At 31.7% G+C, this 22,909-nt stretch overlaps 2 protein-coding genes across 4 annotated transcripts; both read left to right on the forward strand.

The window, feature by feature from the left end:
• Positions 1–848: 848 nt before the first annotated feature.
• LOC111015302 (putative inactive receptor kinase At4g23740) lies at positions 849–4,653 on the forward strand. 2 transcript variants are annotated; one of them, XM_022290292.2, is made up of 3 exons: positions 849–1,020; positions 1,782–3,088; positions 3,823–4,653. In XM_022290292.2, the coding sequence occupies exons 2-3, from the start codon at positions 1,855–1,857 to the stop codon at positions 4,491–4,493; spliced, it is 1,905 nt and encodes a 634-aa protein (XP_022145984.1). In that variant the 5' UTR covers positions 849–1,020; positions 1,782–1,854; the 3' UTR covers positions 4,494–4,653. The 2 variants fall into 2 exon arrangements, with proteins under 2 accessions (XP_022145984.1, XP_022145986.1); XM_022290294.2 differs by lacking the exon at positions 849–1,020 and adding an exon at positions 1,056–1,336.
• Positions 4,654–13,693: 9,040 nt separating this feature from the next.
• On the forward strand, positions 13,694–18,966 carry LOC111015271 (ubiquitin-conjugating enzyme E2-17 kDa). Of its 2 annotated transcripts, XM_022290231.2 has the most exons (5): positions 13,694–13,823; positions 13,940–14,034; positions 15,036–15,163; positions 17,645–17,749; positions 18,620–18,966. In XM_022290231.2, exons 2-5 carry the CDS (start codon positions 13,965–13,967, stop codon positions 18,761–18,763), a joined length of 447 nt encoding a protein of 148 aa, XP_022145923.1. In that variant the 5' UTR covers positions 13,694–13,823; positions 13,940–13,964; the 3' UTR covers positions 18,764–18,966. The 2 variants fall into 2 exon arrangements, with proteins under 2 accessions (XP_022145923.1, XP_087981515.1); XM_088125389.1 differs by lacking the exon at positions 17,645–17,749.
• Positions 18,967–22,909: the final 3,943 nt, after the last annotated feature.

The raw sequence follows: 22,909 nt of genomic DNA on the forward strand, positions 1-22,909 counted from the left end.
GCCACTATAATTTTTTTAAGATGATAAATAAAGAAAACAATTAAAAAAAAGCATAAACATCTCCCTCATTAAGAAGCAAATCTAGAAGGGCAAACCTGCTCCCAAGCTTTTGAGAATTCTGAACAGCACTCGAAATGTAACGTTTCGTTGATGAACAAACCTATTTTTAAATGGTCAGTATCTTCTTCCCTCATGAATCAGATTACTTCAACAGAGTCATATTCGACAATTTTTAATAAATATTTTATATTTAGTTAACAATGTAGTTAACTAAATATTATTTTAGTTTAGTGAAATTTGCACGTACATAACTCATATTTTACTTATTTAGATTTAATATTTTTATCCCCAATTCTATAAATATGAAAACAATTCAACACACACAAAAATTTGCAAGTCACTATCAAATTAAAGGAGGACAAAATATCAAAATGAATAAAATAATTGAATGGTATATAATCGACAAATAGTTTCGTAAATACATCTATAATTAATAAATAAGACTCGCCATAGTTATTCCGTAGTGCGGAAAAATAATATACATAATTACCACATTAAATTATTTTTTTTTCCTTTTTTGAGAATATTAAATTATGTTATTTATTATAATTTCGTCGGTGTAAAATCTCCAACTATCAACTGTACTAACAAATACCAATACCATCAATTAAATAATTATGAAGATAAACAAAAAAGGGAAAATTTTATTTTCAGGTTGCTCAAAAAAAAAAAAAAAGCCCCCCAAATGTTTCTTGTAATTAATAACCGGCCCCACATTTCGTGAAACTCTCTTCTCCCACATTCAATTTAACCCATCCAAAATTGCTTCGCAATCATCACTACTGTGGTTTTGCCCTTCCGCTGCTGCATTATTAGTTTACCGTTTTCTCCACTCTCTTCAGTTATCATATAATCAATTACTCTCTCTTCAATCCCCATTTTCCCTCTGCGTATAACAGACACAAGCGCCATTGCTGTTGAAACAACTTCTTCTTCTTCTTCAAGGCTTCAATGGCAGCGGTTTGAGCATTTTTCTGTTTGTTTCTGTTTCTGTTTCTTCCCTTTTTGCGAGTCTACCTCAATAATCATAACTTTTCTGCCTTTTCTAGCCACCCATTACTGTTTTTTCCATTTGAATTTGATGCCAATTGTTTACTTTAACCAGCGGCATTAGCTACAGAGAAATCATTGCACTTTTTTTTTCTCGCTCACCCAGCAGCTTTTAGGACCTACATTTTGAAATTTCTTGTTCAGATTTGTGAGCTGCTTTTGCCTTTTGAGCGACGGGGGCAGCTGGGAATTTTTGAAGTTTTGTTTGTTTGCGTTTGTGTGTGAGGTCTCTCTGGGTTAATGATTTAGATCTTAAGCTAATACTCTGCTGCTTTTGCTCTGTTTTCTAGGAAAATGTTATTTTATCTTCTTTTCTTTTACCCTTTCTCGTTTCTTGTAATTCTGGGATTCCTTCAATTTCCAGCAAAGCGAATGCTGAACTGGGTAAAGAACAAAAAGAAGCTTGGTTTCGAGTGAAGGACTCTCTGCACTCTTAATTTGTGGAATATAATAAACCCTTTTTTTTTTACTAAACTTCAAAATTCAAACCCTGCGAGTTTTATCGCAATCGCTTCTACTTTTCTCGACAATGTCCTTGGAATCTGGATTTTCTATCTCCCTCTTTTCTTTCTCATTCCATTCTCCCTTTTTATACTGATTTCAAATTTGTCTGTCTAATCTATTTAACCCGTTTCTCTTTTTCTTTTCTCCCTCTGCTGGGTTCGCTACAGTTTAAACCGTAGACGCGCGTGGAGGGAGCAAAAAGGCCCTCGCAGAAACATTTCTCTGCTCCACAGGCCTCTAATGGAAGCTCTGCGGATTTTCTGCTTTGTTTTCTTTCTGGGGTTGGTCTATTCGCCGAGTAACGCTGACCCAGTTGAAGACAAGCGAGCTCTACTTGATTTCGTGAAGAATCTCCCTCACTCTCGCTCGCTTAATTGGAATGAGTCGTCTCCGGTTTGCAATTACTGGACTGGTATAACTTGCAGTGAGGATGAATCTCGCGTTATAGCTGTTCGGTTGCCCGGAGTTGGCTTCCACGGCCCGATTCCGGCGAATACTCTCAGCCGTCTCACGGCGCTGCAAATATTGAGCCTCAGATCCAACCGTATAACCGGGGATTTCCCTTCTGATTTCTCAAATCTTAGCGATTTGTCTTATCTTTATCTTCAGTTCAACAACTTCTCTGGGCCATTACCTTCCAATTTCTCTGTCTGGAAGAATCTCACATTTGTGAATCTCTCTAACAATGGCTTCAATGGCCGCATTCCTCCTTCACTGTCTAATTTAACAGAGCTCACGGGTTTGAATCTCGCCAATAACTCACTCTCGGGAGAAATCCCTGACCTGAAAATCCCCAAATTACAGGTTCTGGATGTGTCTAACAACAACTTGAGTGGGAGTGTGCCTAAATCGCTGCAGAGATTTCCAAGGTCCGTATTTGTAGGCAATGAGGTGTCTTTCGAAAGTCCTTTACCGAACAATCCTCCTGTGCCCCCGCCATTGCCCAAGTCGAATGCGAAGCCTAAGAATTCTGGGGGGCTTGGAGAAGCAGCATTGTTAGGAATCATAATAGCTGGAGGCGTTTTGGGGCTTCTGGCATTTGGGTTTCTGATACTTGTTTGCTGCTCGAGAAGGAAGAGGGAAGACGAATATTCGGGGAATTTGCAGAAGGGCGGAATGTCGCCGGAGAAGGTGATATCTAGGACTCAAGATGCAAACAACAGATTGGTTTTCTTTGAAGGGTGTCATTATGCTTTTGACTTGGAGGATTTGCTGAGGGCTTCTGCTGAGGTCTTGGGGAAGGGGACTTTTGGCACTGCATATAAAGCAATTCTGGAGGATGCTACTACAGTTGTTGTTAAGAGGTTGAAGGATGTAAGCGCCGGGAAACGCGATTTCGAGCAGCAAATGGAGATCGTTGGCAGTATCAGGCATGAGAATGTGGTTGAGTTGAAAGCCTATTATTATTCCAAGGATGAGAAGCTGATGGTTTATGATTTCTACAGTCAGGGAAGCGTCTCGGCTATGTTACACGGTATGTACTATCTCGACTATGTACTGTCCCGTTCCTTGAACAAACTGATGATGATTGTAGTTTCATTTTTTTATGCTGCAATGCCTTTACTCTGCTGAAGATTATAACTAAAATCACAATCTTTCATTGAATACTATTTCTTCCTTGAATTAGGGCACAGCTAGTAAGGAGTTTCAGGTGAGTTTCTTTGAGGATTTCTATCTTGGTGGGAAAGAAGTTGAAGCTGAAAAACTCAACTGCAGAAGCAAATAGGATTTTACCAAGTTCTAATCATTATTGAAGTTAATATTTTGATTTGCTAAGAAGAACGTGACATTATATTTGACCCCAACATGAGCATAGCCTAGCAGTAATTGACATTTATTCATTTTTTAAAATCGGAGGTTCAAACCTCCACACCCTCAATTTGCTGTAACTAAAGAAAAAACATGACGTTATATTAGACCCTTTAAATCAGTTATAGAGGTAAACTTCTAAGTCTAGACTTCGTCCCACATCGTATTGATTCACATGCTCAATCTAACGTTGGTTGCCCGAAGTGAGAACTGATTGTCGAATGCCAATAGTTAGGAGCAATATAATTGGATGTCCTAAAGTGAGTTTCAGTAACACAAATTTATCAAGGGTCTGCTCTCCCACAGCATGGGAAATCTGAGTCTGCTGTTTCAATATATTTCTCAAGTTGCTTGTCTTGTTTCTTCTCTACGAGTCATGGATGTGTCCTTTTTCTCCAGGAAAACGCGGAGAGGAAAAAACGCCATTAGACTGGGACTCAAGACTAAGAATTGCAGTTGGTGCAGCGCGAGGGATTGCCCGTGTCCATGCCGAAAGCGGAGGGAAGCTCGTCCATGGAAATGTGAAATCGTCAAACATCTTTGTGAACTCTCAACAGTATGGATGTGTGTCTGATCTTGGACTAGCAACCATAACGAACTCGCTCACTCCACCGATATCCCGTGCTGCTGGTTATCGAGCCCCAGAGGTGACAGACACCCGAAAGGCAACACAGGCTTCTGATGTTTTCAGCTTCGGCGTGGTGCTCCTTGAGCTTCTAACTGGAAAGTCCCCGATACATGCGACAGGTGGCGAAGAGATCGTGCACTTGGTGAGATGGGTTCATTCAGTTGTCCGAGAGGAATGGACAGCTGAAGTATTTGATGTAGAGCTGATGAGGTATCCCAATATAGAGGAAGAAATGGTTGAGATGTTACAGATAGCCTTATCATGTGTAGCAAGGATACCGGATCAGAGACCGAAAATGGGTGAAGTAGTGAAGATGATAGAGAACGTTCGACCGATGGAAGCCGAGAATCGACCTTCTTCCACAAACCGATCTGAAAGTTCAATGCAGCAACAGCAAGCTGTTGGGGTTGAGACAGAAAATTCAACCTCTCAGTCTCATTGAGTTGAGGTTGAGCCATTTGTTTTCTTTTACTTCTTATATGATCTCATTTAGTTTATTGCAAATCTTCTTTGTTTAGATTTTCATTTGAATCTCTTCTCCAGATTCTAGTTTTGTAACAGTAAATGAACACAACTGCTAAATTTATTTTTCTTCAACTCGATTCCAGTTGGCTAAAGTTCAAATCATATTGACTTTTTATTTAGCTGCAACTAGTGTTAAGGATACGATAAATGCAAGGTAAGAACTTGAATTACTTGATTCCTGAGAACTTGAATTACTTGATTTTAGAAGTACGTTATCGTTTACAGTTAACTTATTAAGTTATGCTCATGTTAATGTATTACGGTAGATTTAACCTTATATCAATATTTTTACAAATAGAAGCCAGGAATGACAAAATTTTTCACAGTGGGTCTCGCTCGCTTAAATTATGTAGCTAAATATGAATGGATTGGATAGATATGAAAGAAAAAAAAAATCTTTTATAAGATTAATATTTGGAATAAGGAAAAACGTATGGATAAAATATCAATTTAAACCAAATTATTGACAGCATAGATTTAAGACTTGAGTTTGGTTATTATATTTATGCCTATTTTGCAGTCAAAATAAAAATAAAATAAGCATGATGAATTCAGTCTGTGATTTTTTAAAACTATATTCTAGTGGAACTAGAATGTTTGAATTTATAATCATGGTATTAAATATTCTTCAATATGTCAACATTTTCATCGATATGTTCATGTATCCAATCGTTCGACATCGACATGATGGATAAATCTACATTTTCAGCATAGTATAAAAAAATCGAGAAAATATAAAAAATATCTATAAAATGTCACTAATATATACATAATGTTAATCATTTTGACTTATTTAGAAATAGAATAATGTTTATTTATTAATTTAAATATCTTTTATGATTTTTTAATTTCTCTTAACTTCTATAAAAATATAAATCGAAATCGAGATATTTCATAAAATTGAGACCTCGAAATCTTGAAAGATGAAAGAATAACAACAACATAATTTTAAAAATATATTTATATTTAGATTTACAGATGATAAAATTATCAATGAGGGATGGGATCATGTGGGACCCAATCAGAAGGAGACAACAAAATTTTCTGTCTTATCAATCATGGAGGTAAAGATAAAGATTTCACCTTTGAACAAAAAAAAAAGAAAAAGGTAAAATATAATAAAAATAAAGATAAGGATTTTTCCTTTTCCTTCCTTTTTTTTCAAGTACATCTGGGGAATGTCTTCCCCACCTTCATCCCAACCTTCTCCGGATCTCTAAATTTATATGTAATAATATTTATGTTATTAAGAAGTTAAATAGTATATACGAAGTAAAGTACTAAATTTAACATTCAAATGAGAATAGTTAAAATTAATATATATTTTATTTTATTTATATAAGTGACTGCTTTTATTAATTATTAATTTGAAGTTGTCAATCTAAGCATGACTTAAATGGATAAGATATCTATTATTATCTCTAAAGTTATGGTTCGATCTCCCACTTATATAATTATTTAATTAAAAATAAGTATCAACTCAAAGTTACAGTAAAAAAAGGTTAAGTATTCCAAAGGAAGAGTAGAGAATTAGGGCTATTTCCGTTTTCAAAACGGTGGGTAGGATTTGTTAAGATAAGTTCTCGTTTGTTTCATAGTTTTATAAATTCATGTTTGTTATAGTTCTACCTTCATGTTTAAATACTATTTCATCCCAAGGTTGCAACAGTAAGCATTATTCCACTCCTAAATTAGTACAGTATATATTTTTGTCTTTATTCTCTCCTTTAAAATACATTTATTTTATTAATTAAATATATTAAATAAATGAGAAAATTAATTCATTATAATTGTAATTATAAATAAGTAAATCAATTTAATTAAAATTACATGTAATAAATAATTAATTCATATATTAACACTTGTTTATCTAGATTTTTTTTTCAAATGATCCAAGTAAAATCTAATTATTTTTTGTTTTTTTATATAGTTGTTCATTTTGTTTCTACCATTTTTATTTACATTTTGTTATCGCTCTCACATTTGTAAAAATTTTTATGGTAAGATAGAAACTTTTTAAAGAATATTAAATCTTTATTTATTTAGGTATTAGAATTTGTTTGTTAGGAAGAAGTTGAATAATCTTGTGAAATATTTATTTAATATTTCTATTAAAATTTCATATGATATTCGATGAAAATATAATCCAATAAAAAAAATCTTATTTTTAAGTTTTGAAATTTAGTTTTGTAAATATATTATTTTAGTTTAAAAAATTTGTAATTTATGAAGATAATATGATGAATGAGAAAGAAAACTAACATTTACAGTACTTTGAAATATACTTTGTTGGTTTACTCGTTGTTGATGGTGAACCATATAGAATGTATGTTGAAATGTACCTTGAAGAATATCATAAAATGTAAGTATTCTTATGTATTTTGTGAAAAATAAAAGTCATTTGCATAATTAATGAAAGACATTACAATTTTGTATAATTATTTATTTTAATTTTATATCTTCTTTTTACTTTATCAAGTTTAGTAGTTTTTAAACAATTATTATTTAAAAAGTTTTCACTTTGTAATAAACGTAATTGTCAGATAAATAAAAGTGAAATTTAATAGTAATGTTGATGATAATTAAGTAAACAAATTTTCTTAAGATAGTAAATAGTGAAAAATTAAATAAATGGTTGATAACATTTTCTCTATGGTAAAATTTATGTCAATTGAATTTGTATACTCTTGTTTAGACTTTGATAAATACTTTAAGTATTTTCATAGATAATTGAATATTTATTTTAAAAATTAATCATTGAAAAAAAATGGATGGACAAATATATTAAAAATATTTTATATATCCTTAAAATAGTATTTCTTAATTTCACAAAAAAATTGACTTCTGTAAAATAATTAGTTTATAACCAACCGAACACAACTTTAATAAAGGCAGTTTAACAAAATACAAAAACAGACTTAACAAACCTATACTTAACACCAACCAAACACACAGACTTAACAAACCCAGACTTAATAAATCCGGACAAAACTGCGAACCAAATACCCATGACTTTCTCATCTTTTCTCATTTATCTCTCCCTTATTTAATTATAATTTTATTCTCTCATTAACTTGTTTATTTAAAACTTCTCTCATCAACTTTTAATTCTCTCTCCCCAACCATCTAAATTCTCGAAACATTATTATATCTCATAAATTAGTTAACAATTTATTAATAATTAATACGCTAGATTTAAAGTATTATTTTCTGACAAAATTAGATTCTAAATTTAGTTTTGTCTTTTCGTTATTTATTAGTTTAAATTATAAGATAAAATTTAGATATTATTCTATGATGTAATAATTTATCTTTGAAATATTATTTTACAATAACAAAAAAATAAATTAATAATTAACATATAAATATTATTTTACAATAACAAAAAAATAAATTAATAATTAACAAATAAAAATTATATAGATCAAAATTGACCAAATATATAATTAAGAAGTAAAATAGGAGAATATCTATATTTTTAAATTGAGATATTAAAAATCAATTTAAAATTTCATAAGATTTAACATAAACAAATTATTATTGAACATTTTGTTTAGGGGAGCAAAAATGTAAATATCATTCTATTATGTAATAATTTGTCTTTGAAATATTATTTTACAATAATAATAAAAAAAATTAAATTAATAATTAGCAAATAAAAATTATGTATATCAAAATTGATAAAAAAAAATATATATATATTATTAAGAAGTAAAGTATACGAATATTCGTGTTTTTAAATTGAGATATTGAAAATTTCCTAAGATATAACCTAAACAAATTATGAATATTGAAAAAAAAATTTAGGGAACAAAATTTAAGTGCACCACAAAATGGATTAAATGAATGAAACATAAAAGGTGAAGAATATCAAAATTTTGTCTTTATTTATATAAATTAATTTTAAAATCTTTATTTTGTAGTTAATTTTAATATCATTATTTTTTATTTTAAATATTTTTACATATTTAAAAATGGTTAGGTTGTCTGTTTTATTTAAATACTGATTTTCTCATATACATGAAGAAAAAATAACTATCCTATCATTTTACTTTATGATATACTTTCAACGAACATTAAATAATATTTTTTAGGAATGCAATGGAAAAAAATAATTTTACTAAAACAAATATACCATTATCTAAAGTTATTTTATTTAAAATAAAAAGTTAAAAGTAACATGTATCTTCGTAATTAAAACTTTGTTTGAAAGTAAATTTTATTATTAGACACACAATAACAATATTTTTAAGGACAACTAGAGCATAGCTGGTCAGCTATTAATGCACGTTTATCCAACCATGAGGTTGCTGTAAATATATATAAATTAATTTATTCAATCGTAAACTATTTATTTTAATAAATGTTACTAAATTTTAAGAATAATAAAAAAATCACTTACTATGGATATACAATTTATTTTGTTATAAATAAAAATCATCGTAGTATTTGATAGATTCATAATTTTTTTATAATTAAAATTAACGTTTATAAATGATAAAACTTTTGAAGAATTTTTATTTTATGTAGTTTAGCCAAGGAGTTATTATAAAATTAAGATCACGGAAATCTTTTTGACATTATGAGTTTTTTTTTTTTGTTTGATAATTTGCAATTATGAATTCCACGTGCAGTTTACAGGTTGCAGCGGCTATTAATCATCATTTGAGAGTATAGGGGTAAATAATTGGGGGTTGAAAATGAAAGGAGAGGCCAATTAATAATTACGGTGGTATCTTTCTTTTTTTTATTATTATTATTATTTTTCTCGTTCCTACGTGGCGTGGCCCATAAGTTGGAAATATTTTCTCCAAAATAGGTTATTATATATTTTGATTCATCGTAAAGAAATCAAAATGAAATCGATTGAAATAAGAATGTTGTTTATTATTTTTCTTTAAAAAAAAATCATAAATCATTTCATGTTATTTATTAAAACTGTTTCAAATCAAAATAGGAATCTAACTCTATAACAATTATTATTAATATATGTATTTTTTATTTTTAACTAATTAAAAATATATCATTCTAATATTTTTTAATTAAAATAATAATAAATATTTATTTATTTTATTATTATTTTATTTTTAGTAAATATTGTTTTATTATAAGTATAACCATTTATTTAATATTAATAAATAATAAATAATTAAAATAAAATTACATCAATTAAAATAAAATTTTACTAGAACAACCCTCAATTAATATTAAACTTGGTTGTTATAATATTTAATAGCAGTGATTCTATTTTTAAAAATGTATTGATATTAATTGATTTAAATAATATATATATACACATGCGCGTGTAATATGCAAGGTGGGATTAAAATTCATTACCTCTCGATTGTAGATAGACGTCTTAACAAGTTGAGCAATACAAAAGAAATTGTTTTAAAATTAACTTGATTTAAATTATATCAATCTATAATTTTACCGTAAGCAAAAGAAATGTCTTAAAATTAATAATAATTTTGGGTTCACTCGATTCAGTTTTAGGTGAACCTTGTAATCAACCTAATCCATAGAATTTTCACAAGAATTTATAGCAGGTGTTCTTATTTTTCGTCCAATTTAAAAAAAATGGTCAAATGGTCCTTGATAATGAAAAACGTTCCTTTGATTATTTTGGAATTGTTGTGCACGTTTGATTTTGACTGTTTGACTATTTTTATTTGGTTCTTGTTTTTAAAATTAAAATGTTCTAACTTCCACTATCTCACCTAGATTCTAACCTTTTTTTTTCATAAATTATACCTTATTGTTTCTAGTCTTTTTTTCGTCCCTATATTTTCGAGTTGGGTCAAGCAAATATAAACTCTCTTGAATATATATATAGACACACACGTGGTGGGAGAAGTCACTGAATCTATATAGACATATATAGACACACACGTGGAGACATAACTCACTGAATCTAAGAAGATAATACACCGAGAGAGATGATTGGAGTTGAGTCCACAAAGGAAGAGAGAGGAGACTGGAGACATAACTCACTGAATCTAAGAAGATAATACACCGAGAGAGATGATTGGAGTTGAGTCTACAAAGGAAGAGAGAGGAGACTGGAGGTGATATGAACCGCCTGGTACTTTAAACTATGATATAACTTTATTTAAGAGTTTCTTTTATGTAATTTATTGCTTTGCAATTTTACCACCATTCATTTGAACACGTTAAGTAGGGACACTTTCGTCGTTTTTGTATGATTGATGATGTTGCATTTAGAGTTTAGTCGGGAGACAGTCTGTTTTTTAGATTAGTTTTGAATGAGATTTTGTGCCTATGAGTTGTTTCCGGCCACAACGAGCGCTTGAAACTTTTGCAATTCTTAATCTAGGTTTCAAGTTTCGAATTTCAAGTTAAGTTTGATCAACCTCTCTTGTGGAGTGTTCAATCTTGAGTAGGGAACTACTTCTCCTTTACCTCGTGACCTTCGATCAACAAGGTAACCTTATTCTAACTTTTCTGTGAGTTGGGTTTTCATATCAGGAGGTATCAAGTGAGGGAGACTTAATTTAATAAAAACCAACTGTAACCTCAGGTCAAGGTCCTATGTTTAGGGTACCCGAGCCAAACTAATAATTCTCCAAAAGAGAGTTATTTGGGTGAGAAATTCCATATAAATTAGCTAAGGATAGCTACACTTAACTCCCAATCTACATGTTGTCTAAAATGCTAGAATATTTCCATTCTTCTTAGCCTTGCGAATTTTGTTAGAAGTTAAATCCATAAAGTTGTAAAATATATTCACCATTTTAGTATTGATGCTTGATTAAAACATTAATTGGCCGAATCAAGTTTTAACTTTGTAAAACAATCTTAAGTGATAAAAGAAAAGAAAAACACATTTTGTCTGGTTCGATTTTGAAAACTTTAGCTAATCATCTATGACTGGGCTTGTGAAAATAAATTTAGCTCATGGAAAAAACATAATTGAACATTGATGTAAATAAGAGACATGATTAAAAGATGAATATAATTAAAACAAGCTAAAAATGGTGGAGTTATAACCCAAATGACCCTAACCTCCCTTTCAAGATTGGGGAGTAGTACTCAGTCAATTCCACAAGATTGTGTGATTACAACTTCAAAGGTAGAGAGAGAAATAAAGATGAACGAACTTGTTGGAATTTAACTTAATAAGATCAAAAGCTTACAATTGAAAAGTAACAAGCTGAAAAACAAAGAATGAACTTGAAAATAAACTAAGTTTAAAATAACAGCACTTAAGAACTAAGGGGAAAACATATTAAGCTGAGAACAAATTATCTAAAGTCGAAAATGATCACTTGAGGATGATGAATGAAGTGGGGGAGATGCTGTATTTATAGAGAACTTTATGATAAGAAAACAATAGGTAATTGGATCTAAGAACCCTTATGGTTATGCAAACCTCAAGATCACAAATGTTAAAACCCCCAACAAGATGATTTCAACCCAAAGAAGAAGTTAGAACGAATTTACCTTGATGATCAAGGTCAAGAGTAGAGAAAACTTTTTTCCGAACTCAAGATTCGAATCACTCCACAAGTTAGCTTGATCAAGGCTACTTGAATGATTCTAGTATGCAATTCTAAAACACAAGAAATGCAAAGGAAAAGCTCATGGCTCAATAAGCTCAAATTTCATTATCTCAAAACTCAAATCTCAAATCTGTCTTTTACAACGGAATAAGCTAGGCTATATATGGCCTCCAAAACAATGCCTAAAAGTAACCTAAACACAATGTAAAGGTTGTAACTCCCTGGTACATCAATCCCATAACCACCACTGACTCAAAAACAACTTAAAAGTGGCGAATGAAAGGTTTAAAACTGAAAATACAATTAAGTGTGCTTTAAATCTGAGAATGAAACTACTCCATCATAAAACCAAGAGTTTATAACCCTCTAAAAGTAAATGAAATGAAGTTTGAACTAGTTTGAAGCACTTTAAAGTTTTGTTCATTTAATGCATATTGAGTTCAACTTTGACTTCCATTAATGTAACTTGAGTTGGCCATAAATGAAACTAGAGTTCATTTAATGCAACTCCAATTTGTTGTCAATTTGGACATAAGATTCTCCAACACTTTCCTTTAAATCCTTGAGCACGAAGACGCTTTGGTTCATATCACTTCAAGTCGGTTAGGAGGTTGAGACTGAGAGTCATCCCTTTAAAACATCCTTTAAGTTGGTTTGACACGTGGAGGGACTTGGGAAGCTTCAAAACACTTGCATTTTACATTGAGAGCATTCTCAGAATTGGGCAAGATCCCATACGCCTAGCTTGGATTTTTTCTGTACAAATTGTAATTTCCGTTAGAAATTAACTGTAAATGATGTAAAAATGTCCTATATGCATGTATAATAACATAAGATAACTCCGAATGAAAGGTTTTAGACACTAAACTAAGTTTAAAATACGGTTTCTAAGTGTAAAACAATAGAAAACAGCACCTAACTAGTTTCTTTTTACTGTTGTAAACAAGGAAAATCAAGTACCTTTATTCACCTCGTATTTACTTACCGTATTTGAAATTTTGTTTTTTTAGTATCATTTTCAATAATGATTTTCTTTTTTAAATTTTCTTTTAGATTTTAATTTAATGGATACTTTTTCATAAGAACTTTGTAGAGTATAGTTCTACCAAATTGGTGGGAAAAATATTTGAATCGATAAGTATAGATAGGATTTTATTGGAAAAAAATATAGTAGGATTCTCAGAAAAAATATATATGGACAGGATTCTTGAGAAAAAATAATACAACGATAATTCTTATTTTTTCTTTGGCCATTCTTGAAAACTAAAAGTTGTTGCCATTCTTTTAAATGGTTTGTTTTAACCGGTCATTTTGTCCAAATTCAAATTTTCATTTATTTGAATTAAACCCAACCTAGACAAATTTATAACCAACCCAAACCACAAGTTGATTAAATTGATGGATTTTTATGAATCATTGTGTATTTTGAACACTCTTATCAAAACATAGGATGTTCAAATACTAATTAAAAAAAACATAATTTGTAATATTTGAATATTCATTGTGGGGTCCACATGAAGTAGACCAATCAGCTACACGAGTCTATGGAGTACAGTACAGTGCTCCGCTCTCTCTCTTTCTCTGTGTGTTTATTATTGTTATTATTATTTATTTATTTATTTAATATTTGGAATATATAAAAGTGGGTTCTGTAAATAATTGTAAGTCCTCTCTTTCTTCTCTCAGGCAAAACAACAAACACGCAGGAGGATCTCATTCTCAAGGTGAGCGACCTTCTTCTATTCCTTTCTTCTCTTCTCTTCTCTTCTCTTCTCTTCTGCTGCTTGTTTTTGCTTAATTTCTTTCTTTTCCTTTTTTATCAACTCCAAACGATCTGCAGAGGTTGGACTCTTTTGGATTTGGTTATGGCATCGAAGCGGATCTTGAAAGAGCTCAAGGATCTCCAGAAGGATCCTCCTACGTCTTGCAGTGCAGGTTTCCTCTTCTTCTTCTTCTTCCTCTCTCAAAATCGTTTTTCTGAAAGAGAGGAGGGAGGGATTAAAACGAATGAAAAATCTCGTTTGATTTATTTTTCTGGAGCTCTGGAAGGGAGCTTTGTTCGGTGTTTTTGATCTTGTTTCTAGTTCTTATTGTGTTTTTTAGCCGGAGGATGGACTGTATGTGCTGTATTGAACGTTTTTGGGCTTCGGACATGTCATGATGTCAAGATGTGAGAAGACGGCGATTAGAGTTCTGATCTCTCGTTCTAAATGTTAATTGTTGCAAAACAGCAATACCTATATCAGGATCACACAGTAACACATCGATTAGTTCTAGTATATGATCCTTGTGCATGTTTGGAATTGCCGAGCTTAAATCATGTGCTTCATGTGATAATGAATGGTCACTGAGCTGGGGAGTTCTAAGGGACTGGGGAGAAAATGAAATTGTATTTTTTCTTAGCTGACAATCAGCCTTGACACCTGCAGAATGAAAGTTGAAAGAAACTGCCCCTTGAAAATACTCGACCAAACAGAGGTTTATGTAATCAAATTTATTCTGAACCTCAGATTTTGACCACATCACTCCTGAGTGGTAGTTAAAGTTGACTATCAAGGATTCTCAATCTTAACTTTTCGCTGTGTCACAATTTTCAATCTAATTATAGTTCTTACTGTGTGAATGGCAAATTGGATGTCAGGTTTCTTTAGTCAGCTTCCAAAATTTGTTACTAGGGTAAGAACCAATTTTAGTCTTACAGAGCAATCAACCCAACACTATACGCCATGATTTTCTTTATAACTGAAAATTTTTGTAAATTTTATATTTGTTTGTTTTTGTTTTCCATTTTTCGGCTTATTTCCTTGATAAATTTGATTCTGGGACAATTATGTCCATTTTATTATATTTTTAATGTACATGTACTTCAGGTGTTATTATAGAATTATTATGTTCACTTACCGAATTTTAGTTGTCTGTTTAATGAACATCTTTAGGCCCAGTAGCTGAAGACATGTTCCATTGGCAAGCAACAATTATGGGCCCTCCTGACAGTCCATATGCTGGCGGAGTGTTTCTTGTCAACATTCACTTTCCTCCAGATTATCCATTTAAACCACCCAAGGTACTTCAGAACGATTGCTCCATTTAGATGACATTGTTTCTATGTTACTTAGGCATGCTTGTTTTTTACGAGGAAACAAACTTTTCACTAAAATGGTGAAAAGTTACGAAGTACAAAACTCTGTTACGACTACGATGAGTATAAGGATCCCTATCCAACTGAGATTGCAAGAAAACAAGATAACTTGATAGAAAATCCAAATAAGAGAAATTATAAATTTCCCAACAAAAGGAACTTGCTAAAAGATTTTCCTATAGAGCTCTTAAAGAATTCTCCTAGAGAACTAAAATCCCCTTTGAGGTCAAAACAGAAAGAATTTTAAGAGTTTTTCCTATAAGCTGAATTTGCTAATTCTCTACATTCTTTAGCTTTTTTTCTCCCTTTGCCTTTTCCTTCTTTTTCCTTGGAATTGGCGATGAATAACCTCCGGTTTCTTTAAATAATCTAGAAGACCAACCCACAAAGAACCCTTTAACTGCCCACTGAAACCTAACTCCAAATTCAAAAGGAAAAAAAGGTCCACGTTTTTCTTTGAATATCCTTAGCACCAGCAGCCTCTTTTGCTTGAGCAATTGCGAACTTCTCTGCTTCCTAGTTAGAATATGCTTCTTTGCGAACTACTTATCCATATGCTCATTTATATTCAAACTTCTTTGATTGATCTTTCAGACAGAATGCCAACGATTTGCATCTTCAGGTGGTTCACAGATATTTCTAGTAGTGCCACTCTGAAAAAATCGTTTCTGTTTTCATGATATAGTTTCACCAATTATTTGAATTAAAAAGAAAGAAAAGAAAAAGAGAGTTTATCTTCAGGTGGTTCGCAGATATTTCTAGTAGTGCCACTCTGAAAAAATCGTTTCTGCTTTCATGATATAGTTTCACGAATTATTTGAATTAAAAAGAAAGAAAAGAAAAAGAGAGTTTGTCAGTGAATAATCCTGCAAAGTCTCCAAACATGTAAAAACTACTTAAAAAATTTGCCCTGGTGCCCCCCCCCCCCCCCCCCCCCCCCCCCAACCCCCAAAAAAAAAGTGTTTTGGGGGTTTAACATAAAGATGTTCAATTGTTCATTTACTAAATTGGTACTAAGTACTAACGAGTTAAAATAGTATTACATAGATCAATTGCATTTGTTATGAATTATGATCCTTTTGCTCTTTTATACAAAGTGCTAAAAGTCCCTGGTTCTCGGTAGCTAAATGTAAGGGCTTGGCATGGAAGATAAATTAACTACCCTTTTTAATTGAATGCCAAAGTTGTTTTTGGGGTTACATGGTTAAAATTAAAGCTATTCATTGCAAATATGGGTGGTGGGGAATCATTGCATCTTGAAGGACAGAAGCAGAGATTTTGAAACAATTGGGATGCTATTAGATCTTTGTGCTCCTAATATCCAAATTCTCTTGCAATTACAACCTCTGATTACTTACAACTGGGAGGGCTTTCTGTAAGTGCGGTGGGGGATTTGTTGGGTACTTTCAAATTCCTTTCCGTACTCCCTCGTTTTTAATGAATAGTGTTTGAATCAGTTTGTACGCACATTATCTAATCTAACTCATAGACGGCTGTCCCTGCTACATTTAATTGTCCAAAAAGCCTTATAAGATTTCTAGATAGGTAGCCTCCATGATTTGAACTCATATCCTCTAAGCTCCTCTATCTACCTTTTTTACTAGCTCCGATGGCAAAGGCCAATCCATGGTGGTTGAATAGTTTCCTTATTTCTTGTAAAAAGAAAAAAAGGAACAAAGGTAGGAGTTAAAATTTATAGAACTCAATGTAAAACCATCAAATCATCTGCATTGATTTAGATATGCACCACCACTTTCTTTATTTTTTCTTTTATTGATGAGTAATTCGCTTTTCCCTCCATACTTCTTACGTTACAATATGTCAGTAGTATTATCTGCCAACTAGACCGACTCAGAATCATTAAATTATAGCAAATGCAGAAATACTTCGTCTTCTTTTTTGTGCTGGTCTTAAGTGAGACAATCTGACCCGGTGGAGTCAGACCTTGTTTATGTGACCAATATAATACATGTTTTTGGCATTTGCCAACAAGGCTGTGAAGTTAAAGCCATTGGAAGTAAAGGTTAAATTATATATGTATGTTTTTAATTATTGCAGACTATTCCTTCCTCAAATTCCGAATGAATTTGCAGTTCTAACAGGAAATGATTATAGTTTACTTAATTACTTCATACTTTGATCATGCAGTCTCGGTCGCGTTAATTGCAGACCTCATTTGCACATATTTATCTGTGTTATGTTTCATTACGCCTCTATACCAGGTCTACATGTTGCTGGCGTCAGTGTTTGGTTTCTTTTCTTCGCTTCTGATTTAAGAACTTGCAGATTCGCTAATTTATGTTTTTGTTCAGTTGCATTATAACATCCAGTTTGTCAAGTAAAATTCATTTAATATCTCATAATATATGATTGGCGGCTAAAGTTGATCTCATTAACTCTTAATAGGTTGCTTTCAGAACAAAGGTCTTCCATCCCAATATCAACAGCAACGGTAGCATATGCCTTGACATACTCAAGGAACAGTGGAGTCCTGCACTAACCATTTCTAAGGTCGCCAGTCTTTGCATAAATGGGATTTATAAGTACTGGGGAAAATACTGATTGCAATTCTGATTCATGCTTTGATGTCTAATAAAGATTGACCTGAATTTTAATTTCTGGTTTTTTGCATGCTGTCAAGTCCAGTTTGCAATTTTGGATGAGGTAACTAGGATATCCTGTTATTACTGAAGAAAAATATTGGAATCTTTTTTCTGGAACAACTAAATGGTGGCCAGGATAGGAAATCCTTGCCACTCCCTGGACTTCATTGTTTAAGATTGGGGATCATCTCGATACGGAAGTGCTATATTAGGAATCTAGGATATCAGGATAAACATAGTCTTATTGCTTATATTTCTCAAGACCGGTGAGATTAGTTTCGTTCCTTGTGACATTATAATTCCAGACATGAATCCAACTTATAATATTGATTAGGATACAGATTCTTGAATAGCAATGCCTCCTTGTTTTACTGAAATGAATGATAAACTCACAAAGAGGATATTCAAACTATCATGGGTTGGCCTAGTAGTCCAACAAGGTTAAGGTAAATTCTAAAGAATTTAGAGGGAATGAGTTCAAATCACAGTGGCTACCAATTAGTAGGGTCGAACAGTTGTCTCGTGAGATTAGTCGATGTGTGCGTAAGCTCATCCGAATACTCATGGATATTAAAAAAATATATATAGAGAGAGGGTATTCAATGAATGCTATCAACTACCATTTCTGTCAGCAGTGAAGATGTCAATATTGAATCTACAGGAAGATTATAATTAACTCTTCATTTCATGTTTTATGGCCTTCTATTATTTCCATTATCCTCCATACGCATCCTTTATACTTGGTTATATTTAAGCATATTCACATTTTCTCCTCCAGGTGTTACTTTCAATCTGTTCGCTGCTAACAGACCCGAATCCTGATGACCCTTTGGTGCCAGAGATCGCACACATGTACAAGACCGACAGAAGCAAGTACGAGGCAACCGCGAGAAGCTGGACCCAGAAGTATGCTATGGGTTAGTGCACTGCTTAGTGTTAGAGGAGGGATTCTTTCCCTATGGCTTTACTTGAATTATATCTTTGAATCTGGCTCTCTTACCCCAGGGTTTAGTTATGATTCCCTCCTGAAACACTGCCTGTTCTTAAACTGTTTGTATGGATAAAAAAAAAAATTATCTTCAATCTTGAGAGTTTATTTGAATAAACCCCAATTGTGGACCTGAATCTGATGCCCTGATGGAAAAATCTATGGTCAGTTATTACATGGTTTAAAACAAATAACAATGTCTCCAGTGTCATTTGGATTCAGAGCTTGGGTAAAGATAAAAGCAATGTCCTGTTTATGTATGTGTTTGGTGAGATTTGTTGTTAATTTTTATCAAGTTTGACATTATTTAACCCGGTAGATATATTAATGTGTTGACCAATTGAGTTAAACTCGAGTGGTGGTAAGAACTTCAGCTGAGTGTAGGACAGCAAAATTATTATATTTGGTCGACTTGATTGACAGTATTGCGGAATTGATTGGTTAGCATGATTCTTGGTAAGTTAGAATCATGTTTGTCTGGTTAGCCAAACTTTTAACATAGTTTAATCGATCAAAACAATATTATGTCTTTCTTAACGTCATAGTTTTCGATTTCTTTCTCGGTTAAAAGGTGACAGGAGCTCTGAAAATCATAATTTATATACATATTATCTTTCATTGAGTAAACATTATGCATGGCTTTACCCTAATAGTTATTCAAATTTAGAGTTTCATATGATAAAATCAAGATTTTAAAGATAAGTCCGAGGTAAAAATATAGTTTTCCCACAACTTAATCATTCACCGTGCTACAACCATTGCTAGAATGATGTACGATGTTACTTTTAGCAGTAGAGTCTTGGACAATCATTTTCATTGTTTTTTTTTTTTCCTTCAAAGCTTGAAGTATGTTGTAATGGAAAAGATAGATTATAGAGCCAGGTATGATGGCAAGAACATTAACTAGTAAGTTGTTCGTAAACGAGACAAAACATATTAACTAATATATTGCTATGAAACTATTGGCACATGGGTTCCTTTGATTCTTGGTGCAAACATCCCATATAAGATTTGTGTCGACTAATAATTCATCATAGTTACTATGTATCAAGTATTAATTATTAACCAATTGGTTATATCAATGATAGTGGGATCCACAAGAACTAATCCCTCCATGCTGTCCAAAAATAATACGACACTGTGACCACTGCTTTCTATAATTTATAAATCATAATGCCTTTTTTTTTCTTTTACAAATTAAAAAATAAGGTTATTTACTAATCATTTTGCTGTTTTTATTTTTTTTACTAGTTCTAAGTTTAAAACTGAATAAGAAAAACAGATTTTTCTATTAGCTTAATACACACAACTTTTCAGTTCGTTTTGAAGGCTAATAATATAATAATATACATACATAACATAACATAACATAACATAACCCAGAATGAGTGATTCTATGTCTAATGGAGACAGTAAAGTATCATTAAAAGAGAACACATGTTTCTGTTTCTTAAAAAAAATGTCCTTTTCCAACATTGTATTAGGATTTGGCATATATATTTTTGGTATAATTATATATTATTTGCAGTAAAACAAACATTTTGGTGGATTGAAAAAGAAAAAAATAATAATTAAAAAAAAAAAAGGAGCCAGCAAAGAGTTGATGGGAGGGAGTGGGAAAAGCAAAGCCCCTCACTTACTTCCCACAAAATCAGGTCTTGTGATGCCTCTGTTTCAGACATCACTCACTATTACAATCTGACCTCCACTCAAATTTTTTATTTTTTATTTTTAACAAGGGGTTTAGATTTGTTCCATTTTGGTCTGCTTTTGTCTTCCATTTTCTTAAGAAATCTAGGTATTTTGTAACTAATTTTGTTTATTGTTTCTTATTTTTTGGGATATTCTTATGATTGTAAAGAAATTTTGAAAACAACACAAACGAGTTTCTTCTTTTTTATTTCAATTTCTAATTTGTTCCAAAATATAAATAAAAACATTGCTTTATCATACTTGATTTATAGACATTGGAATCATGTCATTCATGTTTTTTCATTAGAAGTGAAGAAATAGAAACAAGAAACATTGTAAAACAGACGCTTAAAAACCTGTTTAGTATCGTTTTTGTTGTGGTTTTTTTTAATAAAGAAAACTGTAAATATATTTCTTAACTACTTGTTGTTTATTTGTTTATGTAAAGTAATATTTTTATTTATGATTTGAAAAAAAAAATGGAAATAGAAATGAAGAGTAAGAAATAAGAAACTTGATTTTGTTGTTTCTAAAATTTCTATACACGAGAAACAAGAAGCATAAATAGTTGTCAAATGCTTATGTTTCTCAATAAAACTGAAAACAAGAAACAAAAAACGGAAACATTATAGAACGAACCTATTTATCACGATCAATGAACTTTCAAATTTGTTTTATTTTATTCATTAAATTTTCAAAATGTTGATAGTAGTCCTTGAACTTTAATGCTCTAGATAGAAACCATGCTCGAAACTATCGAGTGGCGAATGAGGGGAAAAAAATGAAGAGTAGGTCGGGCAATGATTCTAGTTGAAACGGATCCATCCTATGTCTCATTCGTCTTTCGCACGAGTTGAGCTCTTTTCTACCTTTCTGTCTTTAAACCCACCACCCCAATCCATGCACTATATAGGAAATGAATAATGGGGAATTTTATGGAAAAAAAAACATAAATACTCGGGTTTAAATTTGGTGCAACCTAAGAGCATCATTCTATTTAGTTTGTATATCCAAAAAGTACTCCAAAGATTCACAGGAAGATTAAAAAAAATACGAGATTGTATAAGGAATTATGTACGTACAAAACCAATATCTAGTATCTCTACATTGCTTTTGACAAAATTTATGGTGCAGTCTTCCATCTTAATTTGTCCTAATTAAAAAATTTGTAAGCAAAATACTTAAGATATATAAATCTTATAAAATAATGCCCATTTCTGTGAAAATTGTTTGCTACACTCTTATAATCCCCTTGAATAAATGTATCAATTTGTTATCGTAAGCAACTACTTAAACCATGTGCATAGATGATTTGAAGGTAAGTATTAGATAATTGAATATTGGATAGTAAAATAATATAACAAAAAATAAAATAGTTATTTTTTAAAAGTTCAAAAATTAAACTACATATTTAAAATTTTAGAAATCAAAATAAAACCACTTCTAAAATTATCATATTTAAACCACCTCTAAAAGCCATGGCGCTACGGACGGACAACCGACCGCACCTCCCCCATCCGGCGCCGCGGTACTGTCTCCTCGACTCAAGTGGCCCCCTGTTTTCATCCTACTTCGATCCTGACACGTTCCGGCTCAATCCCGACTCTTCTCTAACTAGATCCGACGTCGTTTTGACTCCACCAGTCCCAACACTCATATATTGTATTAAATAAAATAAGGTACTAATCCTTTTATTTATTTATTTTTTGATAAAATTAATAAGGGTACCAATTAATTATTATTGTTGTGGTTGCAATGATTCCTTTATGATTTGCATTATATAAGTAATAAGCAATTTGTTGAGCGTGTGGGAGAGGTATGGATGCTGTATTTTCCATTTAATTAGATTGGAGTCTAATTAATGGCTTTCGCTTCCAACATATTTATTATATATTGTCCCTAGTCAAACTCTATCACCGTAACATTACCTCATTCTCTCTCGAAAAATATTTATTCCGATCACTATTAAAAATTGATGGCTCGTTATCTTTTAAAAAGATTTCTGTTGTTCTTGCATTTTTCTTTTTAATTGTCAAACATTTCATAATAGTAAGGAGAGTACTGCTTCGTGGGAAGCCAAATATTTTCTTTTGAGACAACAAACAAACAAAATTTCAAACATTGGATGAGCACGAACATTACTTAACAGTGAAAGGATTTAATTTTTTTCCTCGAGATTGGAGGTTCCTATCGAAAATTTTTAGTATCTATGCACCCAATTTCTTATTTTGGAGAACGAGATCTTGCGTTGGAGAATTTCTACATGTTCTCGATAGGAAAATCTCCTTTTTTGTATTTAGTAAAAAATCAATTATATATATATATATATATTTTTTTTTTTTTTCTTTTTTCTTCGAGGGTAGAGCAAAGAAGAATATGAGATTTATG

The sequence above is a fragment of the Momordica charantia genome (genome assembly GCF_013281855.1).
Source record: "Momordica charantia cultivar OHB3-1 chromosome 6 unlocalized genomic scaffold, Mcharantia_2.0 BLBB01000006.1, whole genome shotgun sequence".
Taxonomy (NCBI): Eukaryota; Viridiplantae; Streptophyta; class Magnoliopsida; order Cucurbitales; family Cucurbitaceae; genus Momordica; species Momordica charantia.

Excerpts from the sequence above, each read along its gene's own strand:
- LOC111015302 (XM_022290292.2), top strand. The coding sequence starts at position 1,855 with ATGGAAGCTCTGCGGATTTTCTGCTTTGTTTTCTTTCTGGGGTTGGTC. Across the intron at positions 3,089-3,822 it reads CGTCTCGGCTATGTTACACG|GAAAACGCGGAGAGGAAAAA; the intron begins GTATGTACTATC and ends CTTTTTCTCCAG.
- LOC111015271 (XM_022290231.2), top strand. The coding sequence starts at position 13,965 with ATGGCATCGAAGCGGATCTTGAAAGAGCTCAAGGATCTCCAGAAGGAT. Across the intron at positions 14,035-15,035 it reads TCCTACGTCTTGCAGTGCAG|GCCCAGTAGCTGAAGACATG; the intron begins GTTTCCTCTTCT and ends GAACATCTTTAG. Across the intron at positions 17,750-18,619 it reads CTGCACTAACCATTTCTAAG|GTGTTACTTTCAATCTGTTC; the intron begins GTCGCCAGTCTT and ends TTTCTCCTCCAG.